Raw genomic sequence first — 12,036 nt, 5'->3', positions numbered from 1 at the left:
AGGTTCATGTGGTAGGTACACACATACATACGTTGATAACTTTTATTTGGTTTGGTAATTAGAGCATACAAAGAAACTTACGTTACCAATACATATCCATTCACCATTAATTGTTTCCACACCAGGAGTTTAGAGATAATCATATCCAAAATCTCTATAAAAATGGAGCTTGCAACCTAAACTTCTCATTTCTCAAAAGATGAACAACTCAACATCTCTCCTTCAACTTGTTTGTTGTACCCTACTTGTCTTTCTTCTTCCAGTGGCCCTCTGCAGCAGGGTTGTCTTCCCAACAGACGCCAATCTCATCGACCAAACCTGCAAACAGACACCGAACTATGCTCTCTGCGTCTCTTCTCTTAAATCGGACCCTCGGAGCTCCACCGCAGACGTATCGGGCCTAGGCGTAATACTGGTGGATATAGTGAAGGCCAAGTCGACCGACACTCTGAACAAAATCAACACTCTGCTTAAGCAGAGACCTGGAGACCAGGCCTTGAAATCTTGCGCTCGGTTTTACGACACGGTTGTAGAAGCTTTGGTGCCTGAAGCGCAACAGGGTTTTAGCTTAGGCAACCCCAAGTTTGCAGAGCAAGGCATGAACGACGCTGCCGGTGAGGCCAAGACGTGTGAAGATGGTTTCTCTGGCAAGTCTCCTCTGACGGATAACAACAAGGCTGTGCATGATATTGCGGCTGTGGCTGCAGCAATTGCCAGGACATTGCTTTGATGTATTTGTTCAGATTGTTATATGGTGTTTTGAATCATGTTACCTTGATAAATTAATAAATCGTTTTATTATAATTTTGTTTATTTACCATCCAATTTTACATTTCCAGAAAATATCGAAGGCAGAAGGTCTAAACAGATATTATGAAAAAAAAATATTGAAACTAAATGAGGTCATTAACAACGTCGAGAAGAATGCTAACAAAATTTTGTGCCACTAATTCTTGTTCCAATCAAGTGTTCTGGCATTTGTGTAGACGATGAAAAATCGCCCTAACCCACTCCTCTGTATTTTGAAAGCTAACACAGATTTTCGTTTTCCTGTCGGTGTATCTGGAAAGATCTTAATTCTTTGGTTGCAAAATATTGGTGGAGTAAAGAAAATAAAAGAGGAATCTATTGGAAAAAATGGCAAAGCATCCGTAGGCACAAGGTGGATGGTGGCCTTGGTTTCAAGAATTTTGAATGCTTCAATCAAGCTATGTGTGTAAACATGCTTGGCGTCTGCTCCAAACCTAGGATTCCATTGTTTTTCATATGCTTAAGGTGCGTTACTTCCCTAACTCAGATTTCATGCATGCTACTCTTAGTTCAATTCCTTCTTTTGTTTGGAGTTCTATTTTGTGGGGAAGAGATTTATTAGATGCAAACCTTTATTGGTGTGTGGGTGATGGTAAGATGATTGATGTTTACAAGGATAAATGGATACCCATACCGTCTACTTTTAAACTATATTCACCTCTTCTCTGACAACAGATTCTAAGGTTTGTGAATTTATTTCCTCTCATCCTGCTTGGAATGTTAGTCTTTTATAGTCGTGTTTTTTTTCAAAGGAGGTGGAGTTAATTCAAAGCATCCCTTTGAGTTGCAATCCAAGTACAGATCAGCAGATTTGGTTCTTTACTATAAATGGAAAATATTTTGTTCAATTCGGTTATCAAGTTGTTGTGCAGAAGAAAATTAGTGATCTTAATAGTGGTGTTGGTGGTTCCAGTGGTGCTCAAATGGCATTGTATTGGAAATTGATTTGGTGCCTCCATATTCCAAATAAAATTAAGCATTTATTGTGACGTGCCTCTCATGATATCCTTCCCACTTGTGTCAATTTGGTGAGCAAGAAAGTAATCCCAAAAGGTATTTGTTTTCATTGTGGCAAGTCCAATGAATCTGTGGGAGCAAAAATGTACTACACAAACAATAACTCACTAACCCACGCATCCTAAACTTGGGGGAGTGGAGAAATTCAAGCAACATGACATCTATTATCTTGAATCATGGAGAAAAATGAGGAATGTGGGAGTTAGAGCCCAAGACTTCACTGCCTATAAAAGGCCAATTAACCCAACAGTCCAAAGGGTGAAAATCAGGTTCAATACTATTCTAAACTCTCATGTGATTACACTTTTACTGACTTGATGTTTTCTTGCAGGTACACCTCTCCTTCACTAATGGCAATCAAAATGATTCTCAACATGAAAATCATATTACTTGTTAGAGGACCCGAAATTTTCTGCACCAACACTTGGCGCCTGTAGGAACAAAAAGTCATATTAAGAAGCAATGGACACTATATAATCAAATGCTCACTTATGCTCCAATGGGCACACCAATCCATCAATCCAAACTACAATGGGGGAATGAAATGAAGACCCCAAAAAGATAAGAATTTTCTATACTCTACCTTTTATGGTTTCACTAATTTGCATGAGATTGTGGCAATTTAACATTGCACTTCTTCGTTTCATAGTATAAATTAAGAAAGGAGACCACCACAATCCTTGTGTTGGAGTTTTAGTGAAATACGTTTTCACAATTTTCAAGTTGTATGCGGACGTTATCCAAATTTTTATTGCAATTGCATATATTCTATAACAAACTGATTGAATTAGGTTGGGGGTCCATACTAAATCCTTCAAATGTGGGTGTTTCACTTTCACTTGATTATCTGCATAGCATAAAATAAATAATAAAAATCTTTAGTATCAATTATTGAGTAGACAATTTCCTCTAAAAATCCTTCACAATTTTCAAGTTCCTAAATGTTGGTGTTAATTATTTATTTTATTTTATTAGTAGAGATGCAATCATTTGGTGCAGGCAAACTCAACATTGAGTAAATCTTTGAATTGGCTAGTACTTAACTAATCAAGTTGGGGGTAATTCATGAAGTGAATAGGGGCACCAAGACTTCAACCGTCTAAATCAAAATGGTCCAATCTATCTATTCATGATCACCTGAAAGGACCCGTTCCGAATTTTTTCGAACCCGAGGCGACCCTTTGGAATTCCTGACATCACCTTGATGCCAGGCCCGCTTACTAAAGGTCGAGACTTCTTGCCGAAATTTCGGCAGAGTCTCCCCTATAAATTGGACATTTCCCAAAATTTCAACATGCATAAAAACGCATTTAATATTCACAACTGGCAGCATGCACAATATAATTTCATGCAATCCACATAAATGGCCTTCGGCCTTCCAATAATTCTCAACTACTACCAAACCCACTAAACAAACAATTCAAATAAATTTTATAACTAACATTTAGTCTGCGGCTGCACCTAATAACCTTAGGCTGCCTACGTACCCTCCTTGAGGGATCAAGCCACACGTAGTTCTTCCATAAAATCCAATTCCACACTTAGGCGATACCTTATTTCATTTCTCTGTATTTCACATAATCTCTCCATACGCCGGTACAACCAACGCCACGTATGGGGTCTGTCAACACGCCGGATAACCTATGCCACGTGCGACCATGCCATACTATCATAATATCTCCCCATACGCCGGTACAACCAATGCCACGTATGGGGTCTGTCTCAACGCCAGATAACCTACGACACGTGAGACCTGCACATCATATCACAAATCTCCCCATACGCCGGTACAACCAACGCAACGTATGGGGTCTGTCGACACGCCGGATAACCTACGCCACGTTCGACCTCAACACAATATCACATAATCTCCCCATACGCTGGTACAACCAACGCCACGTATGGGGTTTGTCTCAACACCGGATAACCTACGCCACGTGAGACTTGAACATCATATTACAAATTTCCCATACGTCGGTACAACCAACGCCACGTATGGGGTCTGTCCACACGCCGGATAACCTACGCCACGTGGGACCTAACTTTCACTTGGTGGTACTTGTAATGGGACCAAAATCCGGGGAGGCACCTAAGGTAGTGCGTATAGCACTCCAAACTGACATTCTAGACACTTTTGTACCCTTGTACAAACATATAAAATTATAATTATAAAAATTAATTCTAATATTGTGTAACCCTTCATAATGGTCGAGCACCCGATAATCCCCCCTGGGAAGGTGAGATTACTCCGGAAAACTCACGGTCAACCATGGGTCAAACGGACCTGCGGGGCCCGCGACCTCCAAATTCCGATCCGAAAGTCCCTATGGGTTTTACAAGGTATAGGACACTCGTCCTACAAGTTTAGTTCAGATCGGACGGTCGGATCGCTCACGATCGCACGATCTGACGGTTAATATAAAATATTAAACTTTAAATTATTATTCGGAACATCCGAGGCACCGATTCACAATCCGTGAATTACTACACGATCCTAGAAATACCTAAATTAACATATATTAAATTTGGGACCATCCAACGGTCCCAACCTATCGAACCCGGATAATGCAAAATATGCGATCGTCCGTTCGATAGTCAAACGATGTCCGAATTGAGATCCGCGAAATCCTACGCACTCGTGACAACCTAAGGATCTCATCGAGATACAGTGCCACTTTTTCTACAGTGCTCACGCTCCGCCGCACGCACCGGCAGCTCGTGGGTGCCCAAAGCAATAACGCTTCGCCGGAAAATCTCAAAACCACGGCTCCAAATTCCTACCCTAGGTATAACACCCTATTTGGAGCCACTTTTGTTCTTGGACCTACCCCAAAAATTGACCGGAAGTGGCCGAAATCGCGATCCCAAAACCGGCCGAATTTCAATTCGAAAATCGAATTGGCTACGCTAAGAATCGATCTAATCCAACCCAACAAGCAGCTAGAGCATGAAAAGTAGGTGAGAAACTATACCTTGCTCGTCGGATTTGGTGGCCGGAGGAGGAACATCGACGGCGGCGAAGATCGGACGACGCCGGCCGCTTCTCCTCCATTTTCCGGCGAAATTGCGGCGGCTGGAGGCGGGAGATGGCTGGGGCTGGAAGAGGACGACGCCCCGGTCATTTTGGTACTGGCTCCGTCCACAGCCGTGGCCGGTGGCCGGAGTTACAAGGAGAGAGAGAGAGAGAGAGAGAGAGAGAGAGAGAGAGAGAGAGAGAGAGAGAGAGAAAGAGAAATCAGATTTTATAAAAAAAATTCATTTTGAAATATTTACGATTGTGCCACTGGGCTTCTTTTGACCATATCTCTTTCGTTACAACTCCGATTCGAGCCCACTACGTGTCTATGAACTCGTCGCAGTACGACCTATCCAAAAATACTAGTCACTGCCCCAAACTCTCTCCGGTTAAAAATATGACCAAAATACCCTTAAATACTTAAATAATTAAATAAGGGTTAAATTTGGGGTCGGGTGTTACATCACCGGCTCGCAGCTGAACAAGGGCAAAGTCTCCACACCCACTAATACTGTTCGTGTTGCCAACAGCGAATAGATCTCCATTGCATCGACCAGCTTACATACTCCCTTTTTGAAATTACCTGTAGGATGACTAAAAATGACTAGAGGGGGTGAATATGCCAATTTCATATTATAATCAATAAATAAAAATAAACTTTAGTAGCAAGATTGATATGGCTTATCAATCCTGGAAACGTACATAGCATAAAATAAAGGAATACGTAGAAAATTATTTTACGTGGTAAAACCCCACCTCTGGGGAAAATTCACAGGACTTCTTAGTCCAAAGCAAATCTACTATAGAACGATGATTATAAGAAGTACTCACACACTTATGCTAGACACATTCTAGATCATGTTTACCGACTTCTTCGTAACCCAACTTCTGTCATGGAATGATCTTTCGACACTTCTTATGTTGAACGCAATACTTGTCACGATCGATTTAAGCTCACCAGAGAAAAACTGTCATAAATGTCTTGGTGACTTCAACAGTATGAGTCACTGAATATGCAAATGAATGCAATATGAATGATAAAAATGTTTGATAAATCACCAAGTAAACATGGAACACTTGATGATTTATCTCAAATTAAAACTCAGCTTTCCAAAGTTTATGGACTAAAAATATGATCGTTAAAGACTATATGCAAAGAAGACAAGGTCTTATTTTATAGAACTTTTTCTTCTCTAGGAAGAAAAGTCCACGTCCAACACAAAATCAATTTCATTGAAGGCTAACCAAATAACCAAAGATATGTTTCTTAGTATGTATAAAACTCACGTGTACTCCAAGAGGGACACATCCCCGGATCGGCTCTGCAGTAGCATGATATTATCCGCTTTGGGCCCCCATCTCTACCCTCACGATTTTGTTTCTGGGAACTCACGAGCAATTTCCCAGTGGGTCACCCATCGTGGGATTGCTCTAGCCTAAACTCGCTTAACTTTGGAGTTCCTATGACTCCGAAGCCAATGAGCTCCCAAAAGGCCTCGTGCTAGATGAAGGTGGGAATGTACATATAAGGCACATCACCTCCTCTCCGTTGGTCGATGTGGGATGTTATAATTCACCCTCCTTAGGGGCCCGACGCCTTCGTCCGCACACTCGCACCATAAGGCAGAGTGGCTCTAATATCAAATTGTCACATCCCCAGATCGGCTCTGCCGTAGCATGATATTATCCGCTTTGGGCCCCCCTCTCTGTCCTCACGATTTTGTTTCTAGGAACTCACGAGCAACTTTCCAATAGGTCACCCATCCTGGGATTGCTCTAGCCAAACTCGCTTAACTTCAGAGTTCCCATGACTCCAAAGCCAGTGAGCTCCCAAAAGGCCTATGCTAAATGGAGGTGGGCATGTACATATAAGGCACATACCCCCTCTACGTTGGTTGATGTGAGATGTTACAATGAGTGCATGAAAAATGACATGTCTTACCTTTCAGATCAAATGTCTCATACGTGTTGAACTCACAATTTTGGAATTGGGGATTGTTGAGCTGTTTTAATCCTGCAGTTTCTGGAAATCAAAGACAACAATTTTGCTGGACGTTGTGGAAAATAGTTTTGTCTCCTATTGAGTTAGAGCAATTTGCTTACATTTGTTGGACGTTGTGGAAAGCTAAAATGATAATCTTCACGGTTAAGGTGTGCATAATCCTACCCACCTTCTTGAGAGGAGTTTTGAGCTTTATGAAGAATCTCATAAATCTCAAGAACAACTACGTGCTTGTAGGGTTAATCAGAATGAGATTTGGAGCTTTAAGGTTTTTAGAAGCTCAATATTGATGGAGCTACTAACAACACAACAAGCTTGAGTAGTATAGGTGCAATTGTTTGAAATGATTCTAGAGTTTTTATGCTAGCCATGCAAAGCCCTCGCAGGGTTTCCATTCTAGCTACAAAATTGCAAGCGATTTATAGAGGAGGTTTTTTTGTTGCAGGTGTTGTTTTTTCCTCTCCTCATAGAAATTGACTCCTCTGAGGCTGTTATGATGATTAATTCAAGGGAGACTATTTAGGATACTGTCGACGACATTGTGGATGATGTGAGAGACTTGCTCGTGCAGTTTTCTTTAAAGGAAGTCCAATTTCGACCTAGGGAGTGTAACAAAGTAGCTCATGCTATTGCCCGTTTTGCTTTACACGAACATGTCCTTATTATGAGTTAGAAGAAGGCCATGTGTGGCTAATGAATTGTATTATTAATGACCTTATTGTAACCAATGCCTTCGGTTAATGAAATTTTCTTATTTTCGATCCCAAAAAAAAAAAAAAAAAAAAAAAACTAACTCGGTGTTTTAAAGAAAAACATAAATAAACAAGAAGAGATAAATTTGGAAGATGATTGCTAAGTTATTTTTTTCTTCCTTATGGAAAAGTACGAAATGAAAAGATTAATCTATAGATATGGTGGTGGTTTTGCAAAAATAGGTGAAAAAAGAGAGGCGAAAATAGAGATGAGCGCGATTTAGGGACACAGGCTTTAAATTGCACACCAAACTAACAAAAACATTGCCATTCAGATTGGTTCAATTTTAGTTACCGATGTAGTTCGATATTTTCGTCCAAAAGAAATCGAACAATTGTTGATACATATATCGAAAGGAATTTGAAACTTCATAACGTTTAAACAATAGTTGATAAATCTTCCATCACTTAAAGATGAAACATTTTGATACATAAATGACATTAAATTTAAATAGGTTGCATATTTAAGTGTTTGTTCCCTTTTTCCTTTCAAATGGTGTCAATTAGAATAAAAGATAGTTTCATCATCCTGACTATCAATTAGAATAATTTTTTATGTCAAATTATGATTGAATGTATTGTCATGAAAATATTCATTAAAGAAGCACAAGTATCTTGGCAAAAAAAAAAAAAAAAAAAAAAGAACAAGAAGAAAGAAGCACAAATATGGTCAAGGGCCCAAAATTGAAACCCAAACAGGAGCAGAGAGTTCAGCCCACGCAAAATACAACAAAACCAATAAAAGGCCCAAATTCAAAGAGTATAGTGTCGACGTTCGTCGTTTGATGATCATTCTGTGTCCGTTAAACCCTAATATCCCAAATAAGCCAAATCATCTCGCTTCAAAACCTCGAATTTCAATCTCTGATAGTCATTTTCTTCTCACGAATTAGTGTCATATAGAACTCATATATATCAAAGTCCACACAAAGTCCTCTCATTTCCCTTTCGCGCAGCCCACACTCCCAGTCCTCCCTCCCATAAGCCCCATAATCTCGTAGCAGAGCATAAGCGGTGCAGCCTTACTCTGAACGCCAACCACGACGCGCCGACCCAGCAACTCTCCTTCACTCAAATGGACATTGATTCTGATTTCCATAAAATGAATATCAAACCACAAGAAGAAGGCGACACAAGGATACCCATGGACTCTGAAGGCTCTTCTAACGTTCAGGTACTCATTCTCACCATGCACCAGGGTTTTGCTTTTCAAGCTCTCAATATGTTAAATACAAAACCTAAAACTGAACAACTTATTGGGTTTTATTTTATTTTATTTTCCTTTTATTGGGTATTGAATTATTTTCCTAAATTTTTTTAGCACAATATCAAATTAGTCTTACTTTTAGTTTCTGTTTTTGTGTTTCCTTTTGTTTCCTGTATTGTTTTTCATTAAGCTGGAGTGTTTGATTTTGTTCTGAAGAATGACAAGGGTAAAGAAAATGAGGAACTTACTAACTCAATGAAGAAACTGCAAGTTGAGGAGTCATCTTCGGGGCAGGCAGGGTCCAGCTTCAAGAAAAAACCAGTTATTATAATTGTTGTGGGCATGGCGGGTAATGTCATCAAGTTTAATCTGATTTTGTTCTGTTCATTATAGCAATAGGGTTGTATTATTGATACATTTCTTTTCCAGTTTTGTGAAGATTATGCTATTGTCGACTGCTTGAAATCGAACTGTTTTGTGGATTTTCTTAGGGAGTGGTAAAACAACCTTTCTTCATCGGTTGGTTTCCCACACACGTGAGTCCAACGTACGTGGCTATGTGATGAATCTTGACCCAGCTGTGATGACTCTCCCATTCGGGGCAAACATCGACATAAGGGATACTGTTCGCTACAAGGAGGTGATGAAACAGTTCAATCTTGGACCAAACGGGGGAATTTTGACCTCACTCAACTTGTTTGCTACCAAGTTTGATGAGGTAAAAACTTTGCTGTGAATCTTTGCCTTAAATCATTTCATACTGTATCATGTTTGGAATGCCCTGTGGATGAGACATGATGCCATTTTTTACCATCGTAAGTCACTGTTATAATCATTCGGAAGAGTTTTGTATACATAGCATGTAGCTTTTGTTTGTGGCAATTTCATTCAATTTGTTTTCAACATGCATTGCATTATTGGGCTTAATAATGGTTCTATCCTTTTGATTTGTTTGCACATGTACAGTAGTGTTGGCTTCGTATTGTTTCTATCCATTTGATTGCGCTCTTAATGTGTTCTTTTAGCTCATGCTTTGTGCCTTCTTTTTATTTTCCCTCATTTATTCAAAATGAAATTATCACAAAATTCTCCAATTTCAGGTTGTCTCAGTCATTGAGAAGCGAGCAGATCAACTTGATTATGTTCTTGTGGATACTCCTGGTCAGATTGAGATATTCACATGGTCCGCTTCTGGTGCTATCATCACAGAAGCATTTGCTTCAACATTTCCTACTGTGATCGCTTACGTGGTAGATACACCTCGTTCAGCTAGCCCAGTCACTTTTATGAGCAATATGCTTTACGCTTGCAGTATCCTTTACAAGACAAGGTTGCCTCTTGTGTTGGCATTCAACAAGACTGACGTGGCCCAACATCAGTTTGCTTTGGAGGTATGCTTTATATATGTGTGTGAATGCATGTAGAACAAAGTATATAAACATGCATAAGTACTTAAGAGACACGCACACGCATTCTGGAATATGCTTGAATATGGTGGGTCTGGAAGCTTTTGGGGTAAAGCCAAGTTTTGTAAGGTTAAGCTGACCAACCAGGAGTTACCCACCAAGCTAGCTATAGATGGTTCCAGAAATATACTGAAAGGAACCAGTGGTAGAATCAGTCTCAAACTTGGATGGTTTATAGGTATTCATTTGGTTGTGGACTTAATAAATCTTCAACGGTGTTGCATAAGGTGTTGATGCTTCATAGGATGCATGAGTGCATCCCAAGATTAAATTACAAAAGTGCTGTAGAGAATGGGGAAACAATGTTTATAAGGGGCAGTTTGTCATGGCAAACTCTAGTAGTAACAGTGAGCAGAACAAAAATCAATGTGAAGAACTTTATAAATGATTCCATTGCCAAGAACTCTACTTTGCAAATTAGCCTGATTTCATGTGACATTTTTATTCTAGAGTTGGAATACCTTTTCTAATTTGTATATGTCCAGACTGTAGTAGTTTGATGAAATAATACACATGTATATTGAAGTATTGTAGTTGAATGTATTTGTGAATCAACTTATTTTGGAATATTTGATTTCTTCTTCGTAACCATTTTGATTGTGATGATCCAAAGCAGATGTTTCTACTTTCTCCCTCACCCTCTTAGGTTCCAAAATTTTCTCCACTATCAGTGTGAAGTGAAATATTTAATATGCATTCTTTGGTTTTTTATATTCATTGTCTTGAAACCTTCTGTTTGTTCAGTGGATGGAGGATTTTGAGGCATTTCAAGCAGCAGTGAGTACGGATAGTTCATACAGTTCAACTTTAGCTCAGAGCCTCTCCCTTGTGTTGGATGAATTCTATAAGAACTTGCGGTCTGTTGGAGTGTCTGCGGTTTCTGGTGCTGGAATGAAGGATTTCTTTAAGGCCATTGAAGCAAGTGTTGAGGAGTACATGGGCAACTATAAGTATTGCCTGAACTTAATGAACCTACCTTTCTTCACTTTGTACTACAGTGCCACCGAATGGGGATGTTTATGTTAGATCATGATTATGTTTATAATTAATCTGGTTTTCATAATTTTGCCGCTTCTTGTTACTTTTGTAGGGCTGATCTGGAAAAGAGACGTGCAGAGAAGGAACGTTTGGAGGAGGAACACAGAAAGGAGAACATGGAGAAGTTGAGGAAAGATATGGAGAAATCCGGGGGAGAGACTGTGATATTGAGCACTGGTTTGAAGGACAAAGATGAGAGGGGCAAAGCCATGATGGATGAGGACGAGGAAGAAGTTGAAGAAGAAGAGGAAGATGAGATGTTTACTGAAGATGAGGATGCTTTAGATGAAGATGAAGATGAAGAGGTTGGCAGGTTCACCTTTTAGTGATGCTTCGTTAATGGCAGATGTTTTTGGAACAAGACTTTGTGTAAGTATTAACTAACTAGTTATCAAGATTTTGATACTCATTGGAAGCTAACATTGAAAAAAATTATATATTCTCTTTCTTTTTCTTTGGGATAGATAGTTTGTTTACCCGTAGATTTGGTACATACATGAGTCATTTAAAGTTAAGCAAACCCAGAAACCAGTAGAGATTCCATTTGGTTTTGCTTTATTATACATACATGAGTCATTGAAAGTTAACCAATGTCAAAAACAAGTTGAGAATTACCAACCGAAAAGAAAAACAAATTAACAAGTCCTTTCTCATTAAAAAAGTAAAACAAAAATTAACAAATACAATAACTACTGAATAGAAAAAAACAACTACCATGTAATGAACAA

At 39.4% G+C, this 12,036-nt stretch overlaps 2 protein-coding genes across 2 annotated transcripts; both read left to right on the top strand.

Moving 5' to 3' along the window:
* Window positions 76–813, top strand: LOC18789209 (cell wall / vacuolar inhibitor of fructosidase 1). Its single transcript, XM_007223513.2, has one exon. It carries the CDS (start codon window positions 200–202, stop codon window positions 728–730), a length of 531 nt encoding a protein of 176 aa, XP_007223575.1. The 5' UTR covers window positions 76–199; the 3' UTR covers window positions 731–813.
* LOC18789757 (GPN-loop GTPase 1) lies at window positions 8,071–11,771 on the top strand. Its single transcript, XM_007222666.2, has 6 exons — window positions 8,071–8,771; window positions 9,021–9,153; window positions 9,296–9,522; window positions 9,905–10,195; window positions 11,015–11,220; window positions 11,361–11,771. The coding sequence occupies exons 1-6, from the start codon at window positions 8,673–8,675 to the stop codon at window positions 11,632–11,634; spliced, it is 1,230 nt and encodes a 409-aa protein (XP_007222728.1). The 5' UTR covers window positions 8,071–8,672; the 3' UTR covers window positions 11,635–11,771.

This window comes from Prunus persica, chromosome G1 (genome assembly GCF_000346465.2).
Source record: "Prunus persica cultivar Lovell chromosome G1, Prunus_persica_NCBIv2, whole genome shotgun sequence".
Taxonomy (NCBI): Eukaryota; Viridiplantae; Streptophyta; class Magnoliopsida; order Rosales; family Rosaceae; genus Prunus; species Prunus persica.
Note: the sequence above shows the minus strand (reverse complement) of the source record. Positions and strands in the feature narration are given on the sequence as shown.

What these genes read in the sequence shown, in the direction of transcription:
- LOC18789757 (XM_007222666.2), top strand. Translation starts at nt 8,673, where the DNA reads ATGGACATTGATTCTGATTTCCATAAAATGAATATCAAACCACAAGAA. An exon ending in AAGGCTCTTCTAACGTTCAG is followed by an intron (nt 8,772 to 9,020) that starts GTACTCATTCTC and finishes TTTGTTCTGAAG; the next exon opens with AATGACAAGGGTAAAGAAAA. An exon ending in GAGTACATGGGCAACTATAA is followed by an intron (nt 11,221 to 11,360) that starts GTATTGCCTGAA and finishes TTACTTTTGTAG; the next exon opens with GGCTGATCTGGAAAAGAGAC.
- LOC18789209 (XM_007223513.2), top strand. Translation starts at nt 200, where the DNA reads ATGAACAACTCAACATCTCTCCTTCAACTTGTTTGTTGTACCCTACTT.